This window comes from Daucus carota, chromosome 2 (genome assembly GCF_001625215.2).
Source record: "Daucus carota subsp. sativus chromosome 2, DH1 v3.0, whole genome shotgun sequence".
Taxonomy (NCBI): Eukaryota; Viridiplantae; Streptophyta; class Magnoliopsida; order Apiales; family Apiaceae; genus Daucus; species Daucus carota.
In genome coordinates this window covers 44,230,138-44,253,288 of record NC_030382.2, presented here as the reverse complement: position 1 = coordinate 44,253,288, position 23,151 = coordinate 44,230,138, and the positions used below count along the sequence as shown (strand labels likewise).

General features: G+C 37.3%; 5 protein-coding genes and 1 long non-coding RNA gene across 7 annotated transcripts; 4 read left to right on the top strand and 2 right to left on the bottom strand.

The window, feature by feature from the left end:
- Positions 1-2,784: 2,784 nt before the first annotated feature.
- Positions 2,785-6,159, bottom strand: LOC108205792 (copper chaperone for superoxide dismutase, chloroplastic/cytosolic). Its single transcript, XM_017375864.2, has 6 exons — positions 5,856-6,159; positions 5,704-5,730; positions 5,185-5,257; positions 4,957-5,091; positions 3,475-3,689; positions 2,785-3,278 (listed from the first exon to the last, which is right to left on the bottom strand). The coding sequence occupies exons 1-6, from the start codon at positions 6,108-6,110 to the stop codon at positions 3,015-3,017; spliced, it is 969 nt and encodes a 322-aa protein (XP_017231353.1). The 5' UTR covers positions 6,111-6,159; the 3' UTR covers positions 2,785-3,014.
- Positions 6,160-7,963: 1,804 nt separating this feature from the next.
- Positions 7,964-10,440, top strand: LOC108208544 (subtilisin-like protease 4). The gene has a single exon (XM_017379075.2). It carries the CDS (start codon positions 7,998-8,000, stop codon positions 10,263-10,265), a length of 2,268 nt encoding a protein of 755 aa, XP_017234564.2. The 5' UTR covers positions 7,964-7,997; the 3' UTR covers positions 10,266-10,440.
- Positions 10,441-11,168: 728 nt separating this feature from the next.
- On the bottom strand, positions 11,169-12,985 carry LOC135150200 (uncharacterized). Of its 2 annotated transcripts, XR_010288482.1 has the most exons (3): positions 12,364-12,985; positions 12,155-12,235; positions 11,169-11,979 (listed from the first exon to the last, which is right to left on the bottom strand). It is a non-coding gene; the product is annotated as an uncharacterized LOC135150200 (long non-coding RNA). The 2 variants fall into 2 exon arrangements; XR_010288481.1 differs by lacking the exon at positions 12,155-12,235.
- A 612-nt stretch (positions 12,986-13,597) lies between these two features.
- On the top strand, positions 13,598-15,069 carry LOC135150746 (glyoxylate/hydroxypyruvate reductase HPR3-like). Its single transcript, XM_064087730.1, has 2 exons — positions 13,598-14,172; positions 14,799-15,069. Exons 1-2 carry the CDS (start codon positions 13,705-13,707, stop codon positions 14,958-14,960), a joined length of 630 nt encoding a protein of 209 aa, XP_063943800.1. The 5' UTR covers positions 13,598-13,704; the 3' UTR covers positions 14,961-15,069.
- Positions 15,070-19,244: 4,175 nt separating this feature from the next.
- Positions 19,245-21,171, top strand: LOC108206715 (glyoxylate/hydroxypyruvate reductase HPR3). The gene is made up of 2 exons (XM_017377104.2): positions 19,245-19,812; positions 20,439-21,171. The coding sequence occupies exons 1-2, from the start codon at positions 19,345-19,347 to the stop codon at positions 20,961-20,963; spliced, it is 993 nt and encodes a 330-aa protein (XP_017232593.1). The 5' UTR covers positions 19,245-19,344; the 3' UTR covers positions 20,964-21,171.
- Positions 21,172-21,892: 721 nt separating this feature from the next.
- LOC108209618 (glyoxylate/hydroxypyruvate reductase HPR3-like) lies at positions 21,893-23,148 on the top strand. Its single transcript, XM_064087731.1, has 2 exons — positions 21,893-22,067; positions 22,573-23,148. The coding sequence occupies exons 1-2, from the start codon at positions 22,029-22,031 to the stop codon at positions 23,095-23,097; spliced, it is 564 nt and encodes a 187-aa protein (XP_063943801.1). The 5' UTR covers positions 21,893-22,028; the 3' UTR covers positions 23,098-23,148.
- Positions 23,149-23,151: the final 3 nt, after the last annotated feature.

Below are 23,151 nucleotides of genomic sequence, written 5' to 3'. Positions count from 1 at the left end.
TCTTTTAGACCCAAAATCTCATTCTTTCTTCTTCTTACAGAAGCTTTGTGATGAAAATATTTCGTATTTTTGTCACCCCATTTAAGCCATAAAGCTCTACTTCTTTGCCTCCAAAAAATCTCATTTTTTTCTGTTAAACTATTTAAAACCTGCTCTTCATCTTTAATCTCTCTCCAAACCATAGGATCATTAAGAGAGCTAAGATAAGCCAGTTTATTTTTTGACTCGCGAACCTTGCTATTAAGCTCCTTCCTTTTCTTCTTATTCCACTTATCAAACTGGTTACCACATTTCTTCAATCTATTTTTAAGCTGCTGAACACACCCCTCGTTTAGCTTATTTTTCCATATGTTAGAAATCATTACTTTGCAATTTTCGTCGTCACACCAAGCTTCTTCAAAATGGAACCTTGTTTTTCGATTAACTTTCCCACACTTGTTATCAGTATCCAAACTTGGACAATCAATCAACAACGGTCTATGATCTGAGCACCACCAATCAAGTACTGAAACCCTTGCATTCGGAAAAATATTCAGCCACTCCCAATTACATAAACATCGATCAAGTCTTTCTAATACAACTTTATTCCTCCAAGTCATTTCATTTTTAACCTGACCAAAGTCGATAAGTCTGCAATCGTCTAACACCTCTCTGAATCTGTTCATTGCACCTATACTTCTTAGATTACCACCCACCTTCTCGTAGTTTCCAATTATTTCATTAAAATCACCCATACACATCCACCCTCCATTAGCATCTTTACCTAATCTTCGCAACAACTCCCATGATTGCACTCTCAATGAAGGCACTGGATGACCATAAAATCCAGTCAAAAACCATGGCAAAAAACCATTACCTGCTACTCTTGCATGAATATGACCTTTTGACCAGGACAACACCTTCACACACACATTATCATTCCACAAATTACAAACACTTTGTCATGTACTACCAGATAAAAACTCCACCATTCCTTTTTTAAATATAATTTATAATTAGTTAAATTTTTAGGAGTGAATATAATCAGCCAATCAATATAATTTAATAAAATTTTAATTCATTAATACGAAAACACTAATAAAATAATATTAAAATTTAAATTATAAATAATAATATACAATTATATAGTCGCCCGTGTTTTGCATGCAACAAGTAGAGTTATATTCCCCTTACATCATTAAACAGTTTCATACTCTTCAAATTACAAACACTTTGTCATGTACTAAGAGATAGAGATAAAAACTCCACCATTCTTTTTTTAAATATAATTTATAATTAGTTAAATTTTTAGGAGTGAATATAATCACCCGATCAATATAATTTAATAAAATTTTAATTCATTAATACTAAAACACTAATAAAATAATATTAAAATTTAAATTATAAATAATAATATACAATTATATTGTCGCCCGTGTTTTGCACGGGTTTAAGGCTAGTATAAAATAAAATAAGGAGTGAATATAAGAAGTGTTGTTGGAGTTGAACCCACATTAACTCACTAAAAGTCAATATTATAGTAATATTTTATACTATATTTAAGAGTGAGTTAAGAGACTATTGGAGATGCTCCTGTTGTCCCTTCTTATTAATTTTTGTAGATTTATAAATATCTATATCACCAAGAGTAGAACTTCCGAAGACGTGAAATGGAAGAATTTATGCATGGACACTCCGCTTCTTTGTTGGATTTCACTGAGCTAGAAATTTTTTTAATTTTCTCTTTTCTCTACACCATCTTATTACAAAGCACATGTCACTAGAAGGTTTTCTTGATTATAAGAATGTCATGTTATGGCCAGAGTCTATTTTACTTGCTCAAGATGTTCAATTATAAGTATTTTTCATTCTTATGTTTGTCGATTTTGTAATCAAAATCGAGCCGATTACAACCGAACTGGGGGTTTTAACCCGAAATCAAATCCGAACTGGCGGTTGCAGTTTTCGATTCTAAAAATCAAAAATATATGATTGCGGTTCTGATTTTATCCCGAAACCGAGCCGAACCGCCCTTTACTCTTCCCTGCTGACATGGGTTTCATAAAGTTTGCATTAGTATAAAGTTTATAGGATTACAAATACAATTCAGATCAAATTCTATTATCTAAACTATCTTACTATGACAAAAAAGCCTTATTACTAACGCCTCAATAGATTCTTCGAACAGGTTAATTTTAAATTTGAAAAAAAAATTCGAAGAAACTCTTAATTTTAAATTTAAAAAACATTGAAAAATTAGTACTTTAACAGATTACTAGTAAATCTTTAAAATTTTAAAATTTTAAGAATCTCCTATTCTTTCTCCCTTTAATATCAAGACGCCCTTAAATTGTTATCATTAAACAACAATATTGAATTCACTCCAATTCTATTTAATTCTCTCTCCACTATTTTTTTCGAATAATAATAAAATATAAATAAAAAACAAGTATAAATAATACAATTTAAATTGTCACGATATTTAATATAATCATATATTTTATATTTTTTGAAAATAATCACATATTATATATTTTTTAAAGAATGATTCAAGAGTTATGGCCTAACCAAAATATCTAAAATGTTCGTTTACTAACAGTTTCATTTTTAAGATAATTTTTTTTTAATAACCGCTCACTAAAATGGGCCAAGCTTGAATGTTATTCATGAACAGTACAAGACACAACCCAAACCCGTATAGTATTAGTTCAGTTTACTCTACGAGCTGTATCAGTACATTGAGTTGCGATTTGAAAGTGCTTTCAGTTAATTTTGGATCAACTTAAACATCAGAAGACACCAGTGTCACTAAAAGCATCAGAATAAACTGCTTTGAGTACTTTCTTTTACTTGTAAGCTTAGATGAACAGGCACCACAGCTTGCATGCACTTATGAGTATTGAGATGTACTTTTGCTCTGGTTTAACGTTTTTACTTGAGAGTTTTCTTGATACAAGATTGTAAAACTTGCACAATTATTTTGGATGTACAGAGTGCGTAACAATCTTAATACCTAGGGGCCCTGTTTGTCATCATCAAACTTTGCTGGTAACAAAATCTGCATCACTTGCTTCCCAGATAGTGGTGCCATCACACGTGCACAGTTTTTTGTAATTCTCGCCGACACCAGCACTTCTAGCTATCACTGCAGCTGTAAGACCTTTATCAGATTTATCTTCAGTCGAATAGACTGCAATGGATCGACCAATGAGATCTGATACTCGCAGCTTATCTTTAGTACCCGAGAAGAAAGCCTTGCCATCCTCATCAGCTTCTAGTGTTCCCAGGTCACCAAGAGGCTGAAAAGAAAATTTGAGAAGGAACCACAATAAGTCCAATTTGCAACAAGGGGGAGGTAAAACTACAGGCTTGAGGCACTTTTTACTAAGTTCTATTATATTGTTAAGCGTTAAAACTCTTTTCTTGGAAAAAACAGCCCGCCTACGGATAACGAATGATAATATGATACATAGTACCAAAAAGTGGAGAAGAAACCTTTTTTTCAGTTGTTGGATTAAACACCTTTCCGGTGCTCGCTACTCCTTTTGTCAAATCACCATATTCATTTATAGACCAACCATGTTTTCCTGTTGGCAATCCACTGAAGTTGGCTTCAACCCTGGCCAATTCCATGTTAACTTGGGCCAGACGAACAACACCAAATATATTAGGTCCTTTGAACTCAGAAACAGCAGCAGATACTAAAAAATCTGTATGACAGTAATTAAACATTAGTTTCACTGACTAACACCTACAAAACAGAAACAAAAATTCAAAAGCAGCAGACAACTTTCTACTGATGCATCTGATGTTTCTTCTTGAACAAATTATTGAAACTTAGTTGAGTTAAAATCCTCAATCAGACACATGTAGACTAGGTCAATTATGTGAATTATCAAGGAGTAAATTAAAACTTAAAGGGAAATAGAAGGTAGGATTTAGGAACGACACTGTTTTTATTGCAGTCCAGCAACTACAGATGGATTAGCCAAATTGGGTTCCTCGTCCTGATTATCAAGCTATGTATGTCCAAAAAACATATAGACAAGTATATGGACCATGTTTATTTCATGGACTATATATATAGGTTGACCTGAAGTAAGATAACTATACAAGTGGAAATTAATATTTCAAGAATTTCTTGATCCATGAGATATAATCAAGAATGTCAATAAATTTAAATGAATAAACTGGATCCGTTTACCAATAATAACAAAAAAGTCCTCTTTATTTTCATTCATGATCAATTATCATGTGACAATAATAATAAAAAAAAATTCTTCATTTACTGGTGTTCTCTATTTGTGAGTTCTTGTTATAAAGAATTTAGTTGATGTTTAAGTTTTAGGTTTATTACAGTGGGTCGTGATCCTTGCAGGTTCTTTTCATTTGTGGCTGAGAAATCCAAGGGAGAACTAGTGGTACTACAGATCTACCACCAAATCACCTCAAGCCTAGCGAATTTTTAGTTATGGATCCGTCAAATTGTATCTTTCTATTGTACTCCTATCACTTTAATTGTTGTCATATATCAAAGGAGGAGTAGGTATTATTTCTTATACCGGTGGCATTAAGTATAGAGAGAATGGAGAATTAAATCGAAATTATAAATATTTACTCCTAAAATAGTAAAGAGAACATTTATTATCCACCCAATTTCATTTAACCAAATGGGGCTATAGTGTTGTAGTTATATCAAAACTAAATACTTGAATTCAGTGCAATGCAACTGTTTCAATCATAAACTTTTCCCTGCCACATTGCATTGCTGATTTGGAAACACAAATAGTCCAACGCTTCCATATAAAAGCAGGCATCAGTTAAAACCACATTGAAATGGTCATGCCGCAGATAATGGATGCAAATCAACATATCTATGTAGTTCGGTTTACAAGGGGGAAAACATGCCGTAAAAGTGCATGACCTGTTCAAATTATTATAGCTACATCAAGATGACATGATAACTTGCCAACTAACCTTCTGGAACCCCTTGCCCGATCAGTCGGGCTTTTCTACCTGTCTGCTCCAAAGCTTCACTCATACTCTTCACAGGAGATGACCCAAGGACTCTAACCACTTGATTGCTCAGATCTACTTCCACATTCTTCACTCCTAAAAAAATACACAAAATTCAGCTATATGATATAATCCAAATTACGAAAATCAACAAGTAATCTTATCAGTTACTAAAGCATGATAACTCACCCGTAAGGGTATTCAACTTATTCTTGACAGCATTAACACAACCATCACACTTCATATCCACCATAAACTCGGTCTGTCATAATAAAAATACCATAAAATTAAAAACTGTGTAAATTAGTACATTTCTATAGTTCTACAATCAAAGTCAAAATTAGGTGTGCCAAGGTCGAGAACTACTGGAAGCTGGCCTCATTATCGACATGATTCTAACAAGAAAAACCAGACAACAAGGACATGACTTAAAGATTGTATTCCTTCTATGTCCATTTCAATTTTATCAAATTTTAATAAATGTTGGAACTTTGCAACAGCCAGCGAAAAAATCAATAACCCAATAGCTAACCACGCCAAAGCCAGAAGTTCCCACTAATCTCTTATCCACAAAATCGCAGTCAAAAACATCTTATAATTAAATCAAACAAATTGCGGTCATAATATCAGTATACAAATCAAGTAGAAAATCAAGAAAAAGAACCCTATTCTATATAACTATCTTAACACATATAAATCAAAACTCACCAGAAGATCCGGCAACACAGCCCCATTCTGTAAATCAACCAAAAGTACAAAAAAAATGATAAACATATGAGAATCGATAAATTCATCTAAAAATAATTTTACATGTTTATTTAAATAAAAAAAATGAAAACTTTATGAAGAAAATATATGACCTGGGGTGAAGAGGGTTTGTAATCTGACGAGGGAGCATCCATGTGAAGAGCAGAGGGAGGTTTGGTGAGATTCTTGGAGAGACCCAGATGATCAATTGGCTTATTTATTGAAAAAGATTGAAACTTTAGGGCTTGGGGGAGTGAGAAAGAAGAGGAGGAGGAAGAAGAAGATGGGGAAGAGAGAGAAGTGAAAGATAGAGCTGCTACAGCTGCTGCTGCAGTGGTGGTTGTCGCAGCTGACCTGAGGAAACCCATTACCTTCTTCTAGACACTCTAGAATAATCTTGTGTGGACTATCATTCATTTCTTTTTTTTCTTTTTTTGAATTTTCTGTCCAAAATAATAGTTTTTTGATTATTTTTACCACAAAAGTATGTGATCTTTTATTTGTGTACCAACACAAGTGTTGTAAAAGTAAATCAGGTTCTATTGAAATGAAAAAAATATGTATTTCATGTTTTATTTGTGTTGTAACTTGTAAAAAGTAAATAAGGTTCTATTGAAATGAAAAAACTATTTCATGTTTTATTTGTTTGGTAGCACCGTAGAAAAATATTTGGATATGCTGTATTTTATTTAGGTTTTAAGAAATTAATAATAATTTATAAAATTAATAAATTATAATTGATTTTAGTTATATCAAAAATTATAATCTAATTTTAGTTAATTTATAATCAAATGGGTTACTCAAAAATATTAAGAAAATTATTATTATTATTATTATTATTATTATTATTATTATTATTATTATTATTATTATGTATTGTTACATCATTGATTATTCTTATATTAAATATTAATATTTAATTAAATTTAATTATTTAAATAGAAAATCAAAAATATAAATTGATTTTCATACTTCATCTTAACTATAACAAAAATTCCATATTTGAAGGTTTAAGGTACAAGTGAACAACAAATACCGTATATCTATACTATAGTATAATAAGCCAACATGGGTATAATTTGTAGTCCTAGGTTTTAGTTATATTTTTTGGTTTGGTACTCTCCTTTTGGTACTACAAATCTACAAATGTGGATCCATTAGTCTTACACAGTTTATATTAAAAACACTCCTAATAATATCTTATCATATAATATTTCATTAAAAAATTATAATGATGTTATAAATAAAATTATAAATAATAATTTTGAATATCTTTTTTTAACAAGAAGCTTTATATAACTCTTTTTAACTTTAACGTGTTCTATATAAATATAAACACCACACATTATATAACCCTTTCTAATTCTAATCTTAAAAGTTTCTGTTGTAAAAAAAATCAACATTACAGAATTATGTTGAATCTTTCAAATGTATTACAAGATCGTCTATGTTTGGAAAAAATTTGAATTTTCTGATTTTTTAAATTTTTAAATCTACATGTACTAAAATCGGATTAAATGTATTATATATATATATATATATATATATATATATTTGTTAATGTTTGTCCATTTTCAAGTAATCGGGAGAGAATATAGTCAGTCGAATAATATAATTTAAATTATAAATAATAAATTACGAACTATATATCTGACGTGTTTCGCACGGGTCAAAGGCTAGTAAATCTAAAATAAACGAAACTCGCAATCGTTTCCGTTGCACAAAAGGTTGACATGAGCTAAACGAGTTTGCATTATCGTCCAAAAGTATACAACAAAACATAACATTGAGCGAAGAAGTCAAATATGCAGATGAACGTATTGAAAGAGTAACTAGCTTGATTTTATATCATTCATTCAACAGCTATCCATATTGCATTGTAATATATGCCAAATGTTGCCGGTGAAGCATGCTCATTTTCAACCACTGCCGTTTGATCACCACATTGTGAACTCCGCTAACAATTTAACATGTTTAACAAGTTGACATATCTTTACCACCGGTTTTAAAAGGGAGTGCTAACATCAGTCTGAACAAGTCTCCGCAGGCTGTTTTTTATTGTTTCGCTTAACCTAAACAATTTGCATTTTAGCTAGATGTGAGCAAGTGTAAAACATCAGTAGCCCTTGAATAAATTTACCAAGAGACCTTCTTTTTTTATAGTTTTAAAGGCGTTATAAATACACATTGGACGATCATTAAATGATGTACAAAGAGTAGCACGTTTTTTCTTTTCTATCCTTCTGTAGCTTAAAATGTTGCCAGATATGGCCATTCTTTCACTTATCAGTCTCGTGATTATATTTACATTTTCCGCTGAGCTTGCTAGAGGAAATGATTTCGAGCCTTTAAATTATGTCAGTAGCAAAAATGAGCTAAAAACTTATATTATACACGTCAAGAAGCCTGAGGCTCATATACTTGCCCAAGCGGATGATCTAAGCAACTATCATAAGTCATTTATGTCTGCTCGCGCAACAGCAGCCTTAAACCAGGAGCAAGACTTTCTCTACTCATACAAACATGTGATTAATGGTTTTGCAGCAAGACTCTCTGAAGAAGATGTGGAGGCTATGAAAGAAATGGAGGGTTTTGTGTCTGCGCATCTAGAGAAAGTGTTGCATCAACAGACAACCCACACGCCCCGGTTCTTGGGATTGCACCAAGATACTGGTTTGTGGAGAGAATCGAATTTTGGAAAGGGGGTGATTATTGGAGTGTTGGATGGAGGAATTCTGCCTACACATCCTTCGTTTACAGACGAAGGAATGCCTTCTCCACCAGCCAGATGGAAAGGGAAGTGTGAATTTGTTACTTCAAAGTGTAACAATAAAATCATTGGGGCAAGATCATTCAACAACTCTGCAACAATTGTCTCTCCCTTTGATCAAGAAGGACATGGAAGCCATGTAGCGGGTATAGCTGCTGGAAGGTTTGTGAAAAATGCTGCAGTGCTTGGACTTGGTAATGGCACGGCTGTTGGGGTTGCGCCTAAAGCTCACTTGGCAATCTATAAAGTGTGTCCGACAACAGACAAGTGTTTTGAAAGTGACCTACTTGCAGGAATTGATGCTGCTGTCAATGATGGAGTTGATGTTATCTCAATTTCTATAGTGGGCAAGTTTGCTGTGCCATTTTTTCAAGATGCTATTGCTGTTGGATCATTTGCAGCAATTCAAAAAGGAATATTTGTAAGCTGCTCTGCAGGAAACACAGGCCCTTCAAACAGCACTGTGTTGAATGATGCCCCTTGGATTTTAACTGTTGGCGCAAGCACTACGGATAGAAGCTTCAAAGTCACAACAAAACTAGGAAATGGTGAAGAGTTTGCTGGTGAATCCTTGTTCCAACCAGAAGGTTTCTCTGCAGTCCTAATGCCTCTTATCTATGCTGGTTCAAGTAGCAATTCCAACTCTTCATTTTGCGTTGAAGGATCCTTAGAAGGGATTGATGTCAAAGGAAAGATAGTACTATGTGAGCGAGGACTATCTACAAGAGTGTCTAAAGGAGAGACGGTCAGAAAGGCTGGAGGTGCAGCAATGATATTGATGAATCAAGAAATAGATGGATCAACCACTATAGCGGAAAGTCATGTTCTCCCTGCAGCTCATGTGAGTTATGCCACAGGACTCAGAATAAAAGCTTTCATAAATTCAACCGTAGAGCCTAAAGCAGCCATAGTGTTTAAAGGAACTAGAAGTGGAGATCCACTGGCTCCAGCAGTTGCTTCCTTCTCCGCAAGAGGTCCTAGCATTACAACCCCCGGAATTCTCAAACCAGACATAGTGGGACCTGGAGTGAACATTTTATCAGCATGGCCGTTCTCTGTTGGTGGTGATTCAAATTCATTGTCCACTTTTAACGTGCAATCCGGTACATCAATGTCATGTCCTCACCTCAGTGGAATTGCTGCATTGCTCAAAAGTGCTCATCCTAATTGGTCACCAGCTGCAATTAAGTCTGCGATCATGACCACTGCTGATCTAAACAACCTCAATGAAAGTCCCATTGTCACAGAAAGATCAGTGCCAGCTGATGTCTTTGCCATAGGTGCAGGCCATGTCAATCCATCAAAAGCCAATAATCCTGGACTTGTATACGACATTCATCCAGACGAATACATACCATACTTATGTGGTCTGGGATACACAAACGATCAAGTTGGGGTAATCACACAGCGACCAATCAATTGCACCAATGAAACAAGCATACCAGAAGCACAACTAAACTACCCTTCATTTTCAATCACGCTTGCCTCTATCAACCAAACATACACAAGAACAATGACTAACGTCGGAGAACCAAACTCATCATACTACATTGAAATCATTCCACCAAAAGGTGTTCTCGTGACAGTGAATCCTACAAGTCTCGATTTCACAGAAGCAAACCAGCAATTAACTTATCGAGTAACATTTGGCAGGTCAACTGAAACTATATACACTCAATATGCCCAAGGGTTCTTGAAATGGACATCAACGCATCATACAGTCAGGAGCCCAATCTCTGTTAAGCTAGTTTAAGCACTCAATCATCAAAAATCCAAGCTGTAAATGCAAACAAATGAAAAGCTACATTTTAAGGACAAAATCATATTCTAAGCACTCAATCATCAAAGATCTAAGCTGTGATACATGCAAGTGCGCAAACTTTCAATTAACTACAATATAATATACGATTTAGCATTTTTTTTGTTTAGGCTGCTTACTGGTGTACACTACTAGAAAAAAGGGCTTAGACATCGGCTAAAAACCGATGTCTATTGAAAACCGAACTGATGTCTTCGCATGTGATGTGAAAGGTAGGGGTATTAGACATCGGTTTTTAGCCGATGTCTGCGAGCATCTTAGACATCGATTCCTTATAAAAACCCGATGTCTTTGCATCAAAATCACCATAAATTACCATGATTATCATTTGAATATAGCTTTGATATGCTATTTATATCATCTTAAATGTATGACATGTGAAAGAAAATAAGGCATGGACATCGGTTATTTTAAAAACCCCGATGTCCACTTGTCCATTTAACATCAGTTTGTTGGAGGTACTGATGTTCTTTTATAGCTTTAACATCGATGCATTAGTGAACATGATGTGCTTTCCATGTTATGACATCAGTTCTTTATAATTTATGATGTCTATATGACTCTTTCACATCATTTCTTTTTAGTGCCTAATTTGTTTTACCGAGTTAGACCTCAGTTTCTTTTAAGATGACCGATGTCTGTTGTCCTGTTAGACATCAGTTCTTTTGTTTTCTGATTTAAATTTTAGCCATGAATCACCTGCTTTGTAATCCGCCAAAATACCAAAACCAAAACACTGATATTACCAAAACCAATATACCAAAACTGAAGAGCAATATATCAAAACTGAAAACCAAAATATAAACATGCATTCAAGCAGTCAAATACATTATCTCATTCATCAAATATTGAAACCAACTACATAATCCAAACCATACAATATCAAAACTACATTGATATCAACACAACCAATGCAGATTAAACACAAAATTACATTATCCATTAATCCATCAAATTATACTGCCAAAATTTTTGGCCTAGCTTGTAAACTCTAGCAAATGTCTCTAGCTTGCAGCACATAGTAGGAGACTCTTCTCTTTGGAAACTCTGCCTCCTTAGCAGAGCCTGTAGAGAAGTTGTTATGCCATGTCAAATCACAAGCTCTCATATATAAATCATGCTTATATCTTAATGAAATAGTAAAAGAGGATAATCATTTAACTTTTTGGAATCCAGAAAACCTGACTTGCAACTGCATGAAGTAAATCAGAAGGCATCATATCATTTGACACTATAGGTACTTCATCAGCAGCTTGAGTAGGAGAAGAATAACCACACTACAATAGAAGGTGCACTCAACAAAGAGCCAGGTTAGAGAAAGAGGTCTCAGAGAACTGTTTGCTAGTTTGAGACTAAACAAAGAGCCAAGTCCTATGAACATAAATATTGGACGTGTGAGTATTTAATTAATTTACTGCAGCTCATTGTTTTTTAAAACTGTTGTCATGAAATATTAGACCGCGCACAAATATAAAAACATATATAAATTGTACTAGGAAGCTGAAAGCCTGAAACTAATAGCAGGAGCAGAATATTAGGACAGACCGGGATGGGTTTTGGGTCGAATGAGAGAACAAATCCATCTAGTTCTGTGAGCCTCTGATATAAACAAACAGAGTACTTTCTTGACCCAGCCATAAACATATTACTGCCAAAAACATAAACATAATAATTGACAAATTAGTAGAGACTATAATAAACTGATACAAAAATGTAAAGAGTCTTTGCTATTCAACTTAGTACTAACACGATGGAAACATATCATAGTCAAATCTATCACTTAACATTCAACTTTAAAGAGACTTATAGTTCAGTGTTGTTACTCGAAAGATTCCGTAAACAGCAAGGTGAACAAGACAAAAAAAAATATACTGCAATGACCATGGCATCTCTGATTTGGTTCCCTGCATATGTATACAAGACAGGACTCAGGTAGACACATCTAATTAGTAGATGTAGAACTATGATTGAATAAAAGTAAAGAACAAGAACCACAAAACTAATTGAACTTTTTTATAAGAAAGTAAGATACCTTGAAAAAGAAGATGGAGACTCGGAAAAGAACCCTAAAACCCAATTGAACCAATCAAACCCTTAAACCCAATCGAACTTATAATTTGCAGGTTGCGTTTCTCAGAGCTGAGTTTCAATCTACTAATTGCTTCAAGTTGCTAATTTCTTCGAGTTGTGTCTCCAATAGAAACAAATTAGGGTTTACCCAATTGAACCCTAACTACTATATGAATGTCGGAGCAAGATCGATGGTGTGAGAGAGACCAGATAGACGAGATAGGGAGAGTAGAGGTGGGAGAAGAGAGAGTCGAGAGAGTCGAAAAAGAGAGAGAGGGTCGAGAAAGTCGTCAGTCGAGACTCGAGAGACATAGCCGAGAAGAAAAGAAAGAAAGAGGGGAAATAAGATTTTGGTGAAGGTGGGAAATAAAATTTGGTTAAGGAGGAATATATCTGTAATAAGGGGGAATAATGAGCGGGTTGTTTTTCATTTTTTGAAACTGGGAATAAGACATCATTTTTAACAATAACTGATGTTTAGATTGTTAATAGACATCGTTTTTGATTTATTTGATGTAAGATATACTTTTAACATCAGGGGTATTTCTAACCGATGTCTAAAGTGCGATGTCTAATGTCATTTTTCTAGTAGTGGTATTCAATCCAGATTCTAATGAATTGAATATAATCTATAGATTTTAATGAATTGCATGTGAGTTTGATGTTACGCACGCATTTAAGGTAAAATATCGCAAAGTTAACGCTGAAACCTTAAGATTTAAACACAATCCACCAAAATCAAGTAGATTTTGATATGGTATCTGGAAACATAAAATATACTCCATCCGTCCTCCTAAGTAGTATGTATCGAGAGACGGAGACGCGACACGCATTTTAATACTCCTTTAAAATATAGTTGTGTAACTTATTTTTGAGATTTTCTTTAACAATCTCCCGCACTAACACTGACCTACTCTGATCTTAGCGCTAACCATTACACCAGCTACTTATTGGAGATGGGGTAACAATAGTTTATATAGTGCAGCAGTCAAGGAGATGATAGACATCCCAACAAATACATCTTACGGACGAAATTTTTTTGTTATGAAATCCTAATCAAATACGCCTAACTACGCCCTAATTATCTGTCAAACTGATTCTTTTGTTAGTGACAATTGCTTTCAACGACAGCACACCAAACACAACCACAGCCAATTAAAAAGCAACAAAAAAAGAAAAGTATTCCATAGCAATTTAAGTCTCACCCCTGACATGGACCCTATATAGCATACATATATACATAGTAACATTGTATTTGCTATATTCGGACGTGTTTCATTACAGAACGCAACATAAGTTCTGAATGGCCACTGTCCAAGAAACACAAAACTCACATTCATCGACTACTAAAAATGAACATCTACCATTAGTTTATTACCATCGATCACCAAGTTTCAACTTCTCCATAAATCAATGGCTCGAACCCAGCTTCCGGCTTCTCGAACCCGATCACCCGGAATTCTCTTCTCTTTCTCAAACCGTCAAGGCCCTTGTGGTTGTGGGTCCCACTCCACTCACCGGAGAGACTCTCGACAAGCTTCCGGGTGTGGAGATAGTGGTGGGTACCAGCGCCGGCGTGAACCACATGGATGTCGCTGAGTGTCATCGCCGTGGCGTCAAAGTCACCAACGCCGGAGATGCTTTCTCTGAAGATGTTGCCGACTATGCTGTTGGCTTGTTGGTTGATGTTCTCCGGCGAGTTTCTGCCGCCGATCGTTTTGTTCGGGCTGGCTTGTGGCCACTTAACGGAGTCTACCCTCTTGGTTCTAAGGTCACTTTCTGATCATAATATATATCTACAAACATAACTTAGTACCCATCAGTGTTTGATCAAATATTATAGTCTTTCGGTAAATAAATATAAGCGTTTGATTATGTACAAAATGAGGTGGCTTATACAGATGTTCGATCAAATATTATAATATTTTGTTAAATATATACCGGACAGGACGGTTGTTTTAATTAGTCTAGTTCAATGATATACAAACTAATTTAGTCAATGATGAATCGCATTACTATAAATCTTTTTTAAGTCCTTTGTGTTTCACTGAGATGATTATGGGGCCGTTTGGGTTAGCTTAAAAGAAGTGACTTCTTGCTTATAGTAAAGAAGTGGAGTAGAAGTGAGAAGTAAATAAGTTAATAAAGTGTTTGGAAAAGAAGCAGAAGCTGTGAGAGAGAAGCTAGCATTCTCAGCTTCTTAAAAGTGCTTCTACTTCTTTACACAAACGGGTCAAGAGAAGCAGAAGTCAGAAGCAGCTTCTGCTTCTCTTGGCCAAACAGGCCCAATATATGCTTCGGTCCACTAATTTTGAGGTTTTCTATGTGTTGATGTTATTTTGTTGAACGTTGTTTATGTTGTGAATAACAAAGGCACTGAAATCTTTAGAAATGCAGTTAGGGGGCAAGGTCATTGGAATCATCGGACTGGGAAGAATCGGCTCTGAGATTGCCAAAAGGCTGGAAGCATTTGGTTGCGTAATCGCCTACAATTCAAGGAACAAGAAGCCGCATGTTTCATACCTGTTGGGCCATAGCCCATGTAAAGATAAGACTTAATAGAAAGCCCATAACCGATGTAAGCCCATAGGCATAACACGTGAGCAGCACGTATGACAACTAGTATAAATATGATGTAACTACACCCGGAAAAGGGGTTGGATAATAGAGATTATAACTTCCCTCATAAATATATACACATATACTTACATTTGGCGCTAGAAGGAGGGGATCTCACCCTTCCAACCAGAAATTTCGAAGCTCCACAAGCATGGTGATAATCGGAGACAACGAGGAGTGCTACGACTCGCCGCCGCAACCAGCGACGAGAGATGTGCCCCCGATCCCCGAGAGGCCATGTCGGAAAACAAGCTCCGCTACCAGGCGCTTGCAGTTTGAGAATGATGAGACTCAAGGCAGTGAGGAGGAAGGCCCGGCGGCTTCTGATCCTACTGGCCGGAGGAAGCGCCGCAGAGGCACCATGAGAACTTTGGTTCGAACGCCGCAGGGGAAACATGTGCTCTCTAGCGACGCTAGACTCCACTTGGAAAGGATGAAGGCCTTAAAAAAGGCGGAGTCCATGGGTGGAAACGCCGGGAAAAAGAGCGAGGAGCATAAGTTCGAAGCTCTCGACAGAGAGAGATGTATTTTAGAGGCTGAACTCAGGCAGAAGCAAGAGATAGCAAGGATCAGATCTGAGCTGGGGAAGTACCCTGCCTTTGGAACATCCTCAGAGTACCAAACTGACGATGAAGATCGGTCGTACAAGCCTCCATCTCGAGGTGGCGACTCCGCAGGCTCGTATAGTTCCTTTCGCAAGAAAAGGATGGACGAGTCTGACGAAGAGTACCAGGAGGTAAGCTCCAGATATGCCGAAGGGAACAAGCATAGAGATAAAGACATCTCCAAGCTGCAAAGTGATTTCGCTGTGTTTAAGGATTTCATGAGGACTCAGACCGGCGGGGTGGAACTCCCCTCAGAAAGTCCTCTCTCTGAAGATATCGAAAATGCAAAAATAGACAGGCACCTGAAGATTCCATCGATTGATCAGTTTGACGGATCCACGGACCCGTCAGACTTCATAAATCTCTTTGATGGCAGGATGAGTTTCTGTGGACATCCCGATGTGGCAAGGTGCCGCTTCTTCTACACATGCCTTAAGGGCACAGCACTTCAGTGGTTCAACAACTTGCCACCTCGCTCCATTGATTCCTGGGAGGTGCTAAAAACTAAGTTTCGCACCAGATTCTCTAGCAACAAGAGAGGCGGAAAGATCACTGCATCTCTAATGACAATCCGCCAAAGATCCTCCGAATCTCTAAGGGACTTCTTAGGGCGTTTTAGAGCCGCAGTAGCAGACATCCCCAATCTCATAGATGAACTCGCGGTGAATTACTTGGCTGCGGGAGTGGACAAATCTCGCCATGGACAACTATTGGAGGAGTTTTTTGAAAAAAGCCCCCGCAGTTTGGAGGCCGCATTAAAGATACTTGAAAGGAGGTTGACACTTCAGGAGGCGGTAGGTAGCATCCAAGACACTTCGCCACCTCACAAGAAGTGGGACAAGTCATCTCAGTACAACAAATGGGATAACAGAAAGGCAGACTCTAAGGCCTTGCCACCTATTGAGAAAAAGGACTTGCCAGAGAAAGGGCCTGCCACTAACACATCTCAGCGTCCCCCAAGGCAGTGGCCTCCAAGGCCTCCAAGAGAGGAAAAAGATTTCACAAAGCTTAACACGGAGATCGCTTCGATTCTGGCAATCATAAAGACAGAGCCAGATTACAAGCCTCCAAGGCCAATGAACCCAAACCGCCCTCCAAGCAACAAATACTGCGATTATCACGAGGACACGGGCCACACAACTGAAAGGTGTTACCAGCTCAAAAATATGATAGAGGACAGAATTCAAAAAGGCCAGTACACGCACTTTGTGCAAAGGGAGAAAAGCCCAGAAGCGGTGCACACAAGGGATAGAATCATTGACGTGATATCTGGTGGCCTAGCGGCAGGCGGGGCGTCGAACAACGCCAAGAAGGCATACGCTAGAGAGGTGTATAGAGTGGATAACAAGCGCCCCAAAAGGAACCCATCTCCAGTCATTTCATTCTCGGATGAAGATTATCCAGAGGGTATCCTTCACACTCATCAGGATGCACTGGTCATCACAACTAAGATTGGGGCCAATACGGTCAAGAAGATCTTAATCGACAATGGAAGTTCAGCCGACATCTTATACCACAGTGCTTTCACCAGGATGGACATGGGGGACAGAAAGCTAGAAGATGTAAGGAGCTCACCCCTATATGGGTTCACGGGTAATGAGGTAAAAGCTTTGGGCACAATTGACCTTCCGGTCCTATTTGGCTCGCCACCTCAGCAGACTTGGCAGATGGTGAAGTTCCACGTGGTTAATGCAATATCAGGGTACAATGCCATTATAGGCCGCACCACCATATCAGCCCTTCGGGCCATCACCTCAATAACCCATCTAAAAATGAAATTTCCAACAGAGTTCGGAGTTGGTGAAGTAACAGGCGACCAACAAATGTCACGCCAGTGCTATATCACAAACGTAATTCCTAAGAAAAGATTGGCAACGGCTGCTGATATTGTGGCAAATCAAGTTCAAACTATCGAGTCTGAAGAGAACGTGGTCCTTGACCCTCAATCAGTTCTGGAGGTCCCCAAGCCCCCACTACATGAGCCTGCTGAGGCGACAGAGCAAATACCTCTTGACCTGGCAAGGCCGGAGAGGACAGTTACCGTAGGGACTACTCTTTCCAAAGAAGTAAAAGAAACAATAATCAGCACCTTAAGGGAGTACTCGGATGTTTTTGCATGGTCTCCAAAAGACATGCCGGGTATACCCGACAATGTTGGGCTCCACAGATTGAACATCAAACCTGAGATAAGGCCTGTAAAACAAAAGAAACGCCTCTTTTCTACTGACAAACAGGAGGCCATCAACATCTTATCACTTCTGACAAGCCCGGAAGGCTTCAAAGTACAACAAGCAATCAAGTTCATGTTTCCAACAACAAACAACGAAGCAGAGTATGAGGCTCTCATCGCCGGATTAAAACTCGCCCAGCACCTCGAAGTAAAAGTCATCGACATATTTTGTGATTCACAGTTGGTGGTGAAACAAATTTCTGGAGATTTCAAAACAGCCAATGACAGGATGAAACAAGTTGCACCAATGAAACAAATTGCACCAATGAAACAAGCATACCAGAAGCACAACTAAACTACCCTTCATTTTCAATCACGCTTGCCTCTATCAACCAAACATACACAAGAACAATGACTAACGTCGGAGAACCAAACTCATCATACTACATTGAAATCATTCCACCAAAAGGTGTTCTCGTGACAGTGAATCCTACAAGTCTCGATTTCACAGAAGCAAACCAGCAATTAACTTATCGAGTAACATTTGGCAGGTCAACTGAAACTATATACACTCAATATGCCCAAGGGTTCTTGAAATGGACATCAACGCATCATACAGTCAGGAGCCCAATCTCTGTTAAGCTAGTTTAAGCACTCAATCATCAAAAATCCAAGCTGTAAATGCAAACAAATGAAAAGCTACATTTTAAGGACAAAATCATATTCTAAGCACTCAATCATCAAAGATCTAAGCTGTGATACATGCAAGTGCGCAAACTTTCAATTAACTACAATATAATATACGATTTAGCATTTTTTTTGTTTAGGCTGCTTACTGGTGTATTCAATCCAGATTCTAATGAATTGAATATAATCTATAGATTTTAATGAATTGCATGTGAGTTTGATGTTACGCACGCATTTAAGGTAAAATATCGCAAAGTTAACGCTGAAACCTTAAGATTTAAACACAATCCACCAAAATCAAGTAGATTTTGATATGGTATCTGGAAACATAAAATATACTCCATCCGTCCTCCTAAGTAGTATGTATCGAGAGACGGAGACGCGACACGCATTTTAATACTCCTTTAAAATATAGTTGTGTAACTTATTTTTGAGATTTTCTTTAACAATCTCCCGCACTAACACTGACCTACTCTGATCTTAGCGCTAACCATTACACCAGCTACTTATTGGAGATGGGGTAACAATAGTTTATATAGTGCAGCAGTCAAGGAGATGATAGACATCCCAACAAATACATCTTACGGACGAAATTTTTTTGTTATGAAATCCTAATCAAATACGCCTAACTACGCCCTAATTATCTGTCAAACTGATTCTTTTGTTAGTGACAATTGCTTTCAACGACAGCACACCAAACACAACCACAGCCAATTAAAAAGCAACAAAAAAAGAAAAGTATTCCATAGCAATTTAAGTCTCACCCCTGACATGGACCCTATATAGCATACATATATACATAGTAACATTGTATTTGCTATATTCGGACGTGTTTCATTACAGAACGCAACATAAGTTCTGAATGGCCACTGTCCAAGAAACACAAAACTCACATTCATCGACTACTAAAAATGAACATCTACCATTAGTTTATTACCATCGATCACCAAGTTTCAACTTCTCCATAAATCAATGGCTCGAACCCAGCTTCCGGCTTCTCGAACCCGATCACCCGGAATTCTCTTCTCTTTCTCAAACCGTCAAGGCCCTTGTGGTTGTGGGTCCCACTCCACTCACCGGAGAGACTCTCGACAAGCTTCCGGGTGTGGAGATAGTGGTGGGTACCAGCGCCGGCGTGAACCACATGGATGTCGCTGAGTGTCATCGCCGTGGCGTCAAAGTCACCAACGCCGGAGATGCTTTCTCTGAAGATGTTGCCGACTATGCTGTTGGCTTGTTGGTTGATGTTCTCCGGCGAGTTTCTGCCGCCGATCGTTTTGTTCGGGCTGGCTTGTGGCCACTTAACGGAGTCTACCCTCTTGGTTCTAAGGTCACTTTCTGATCATAATATATATCTACAAACATAACTTAGTACCCATCAGTGTTTGATCAAATATTATAGTCTTTCGGTAAATAAATATAAGCGTTTGATTATGTACAAAATGAGGTGGCTTATACAGATGTTCGATCAAATATTATAATATTTTGTTAAATATATACCGGACAGGACGGTTGTTTTAATTAGTCTAGTTCAATGATATACAAACTAATTTAGTCAATGATGAATCGCATTACTATAAATCTTTTTTAAGTCCTTTGTGTTTCACTGAGATGATTATGGGGCCGTTTGGGTTAGCTTAAAAGAAGTGACTTCTTGCTTATAGTAAAGAAGTGGAGTAGAAGTGAGAAGTAAATAAGTTAATAAAGTGTTTGGAAAAGAAGCAGAAGCTGTGAGAGAGAAGCTAGCATTCTCAGCTTCTTAAAAGTGCTTCTACTTCTTTACACAAACGGGTCAAGAGAAGCAGAAGTCAGAAGCAGCTTCTGCTTCTCTTGGCCAAACAGGCCCAATATATGCTTCGGTCCACTAATTTTGAGGTTTTCTATGTGTTGATGTTATTTTGTTGAACGTTGTTTATGTTGTGAATAACAAAGGCACTGAAATCTTTAGAAATGCAGTTAGGGGGCAAGGTCATTGGAATCATCGGACTGGGAAGAATCGGCTCTGAGATTGCCAAAAGGCTGGAAGCATTTGGTTGCGTAATCGCCTACAATTCAAGGAACAAGAAGCCGCATGTTTCATACCCTTATTACGCCAATGTTAATGACCTTGCAGCCAACAGTGATGTTCTCATTGTTTGCTGCGCATTAACCAAAGAAACTCATCACTTGATTAACAAGGATGTTATGACTGCTTTAGGAAAGACTGGAGTTGTCATTAATGTGGGTCGTGGAGCTCTCATTGATGAGAAGGAACTTGTCAAGTTTTTGGTGCGAGGTGAGATTGGAGGAGCAGGTCTTGATGTTTTCCAGGACGAACCTAGAGTGCCAGAAGAGCTAATTGGATTAGACAATGTTGTTTTATCTCCTCATAGAGCTGTTGCGACCCCGGAATCTATGGTTGCATTAAGAAATGTGGTCATTGGAAATTTAAGCGCGTTCTTTGCAGATAAGCCTTTGCTGTCCCAGATCATGCCTGAGTGAAGATATTCTACCCTTGTTGTCTCACTTATATTGTAAACTTCTGAAGCATATATACTTAACTATATTGATCATTGATAGGAAAAGATAATTGCAATATGCTGCAGGCAATTTTGTCCTTGCTCAAAATGATTAAAATAATGCTACCAATAGCTGGCTAAGCTTCTTTTCATTGATCATTAACATATAATTAATTTTCTTTATACAGTAATTCCTGTTTTTAGTAATTTTGTCCTTGTATCGTAAACTTCTCAAACATGTACAAAGAAAATTACTGTAGGCGATTTTGTCTTGCTCATATGGAATGAAGTAATGCCCATGATTAGTTAAAATATTACATCTTGTCTTCTTGGGTTGAGATTTATATAGACGAAACTCCTTGTTTTTTCTACAGTCTGGTTTCTTGAATATCTAACTGCATAATTTTATATTTTCAAAAAAAAAAAAACTGCATAATTTTATTATGTAAAAATTAAGCATTGAAACTAATCAATTTATCAGATTTTTTAATAAATCAAAATATCTAAATTAAATTAAATATGTTTTATAAAATGATAAAATATTTTTTCAAAATTAATATAAAATTTCTTTTTTTTTTTAACAAATATGACCTTACAAGTAACCGTTGATTAATCCTTCTCCAAGAAATCAAGAATCCTCAATGGAGGCCGCCTCCTCTGAAATATCCAACCCAAACAACGTTACTGAACTTTCTCTGGTACTCCATCATTACAATCAAAAGTACAAAGACAACCCTATAAGCAATCTGATCCGAACTCGTTTTCGCCTCCTCGAAGTCTCCGACCCATCCTTTCCCGCCCTATCTTGCTCTGCGTAGGCATTTCAGCAGTGACCTCTGAAAATCTAGACCAACTGCCTTCACTGGAATGTGTGGTGGGATCTAGCGTTGGGGTGAACCACATCGATGTTGCAGAGTGTTGCCGCCGTGGAATCAAAGTCACCACCGCCGGTGATGCCTACACGGAAGATGTGGCGGATTATGCAGTTGGGCTATTGATAGATGTTCTTCGTCGGTTGTCAACTGCTGATCGATTTGTGCGGGTTGGAATGTGGGCTTCAAAAGGAGACTACCCTCTTGCTTCTAAGGTCAATATTTTAATTTGGATGTTATACCGTAAATGCTTCTAATAAAACAAATTCTTGAATATGCAATATATCATTGAAAATTCAAGTTTTGTGAGTGTCTAATCAGTACTTTGCACCTAAATGGGTCCTGGCCCCCCTAAAGTTTTATAGACGCGGATGTGGATGATGTATCAAGTGGTCGTGATTATAACAAATTTCTGTCACGTCCGGTGATTTTTTCCTGCTGTACGACTAATATGGTTATTTGTTTGTAATGGTCTTCTCGGCTAGACGATCAAAATGAGTATTTATGTATTCAGCGGAAAAATGTTTGAACATTGACAAAAAAGTTTAACATGACAGAAATTTGTTAAAATCACAGCCGTTGGATATACACATACTCGGATCAGGACACATCTATAAGAAACTAATACACTAGAATTTTATTTTTTTTCGATACGTGTCGGTGTGCATCAGTTAACTATATAGCTTCAAGTACAACACTTACACACTGTTCGAACTGCAGTTAGGGGGGAAACGTGTTGGGATTGTGGGGCTTGGAAGTATTGGTTCTGAGATTGCGAAGAGGTTAGAGGCTTTTGGCTGCATCATCGCCTACAATTCGAGGAAGAAGAAGACACATGTAACCTTCCCATTTTATGAAAGTGCTCATGACCTTGCAAGGAATAGTGATGCTCTCATTCTCTGTTGTGCATTAACAAATGAAACTCGCCACTTGATTAACAAGGATGTCATGAAAGCTCTGGGAAAGACTGGTGTTATTGTCAATGTCGGACGCGGGCCTCTCATTGATGAGAAGGAATTAGTACAATGTTTGCTACGAGATGAGATTGGAGGAGCTGCTCTTGATGTTTTCGAGAATGAACCACATGTGCCAGAAGAGCTACTTGCATTGGACAATGTTGTGCTCTCTCCACACGGAGCTATGGCAACCCCGGAATCCTTTTCAGCATTAGTTAGCGTAATTTTGGGTAACTTGGATGCATTCTTCGCGAACCAGCCCTTGCTTTCAGAGATGAAACTTAAATAACAAAATAATCTTCTTTTGTCTTAAATGCATGACTATGTTATCTATTCTCAGATA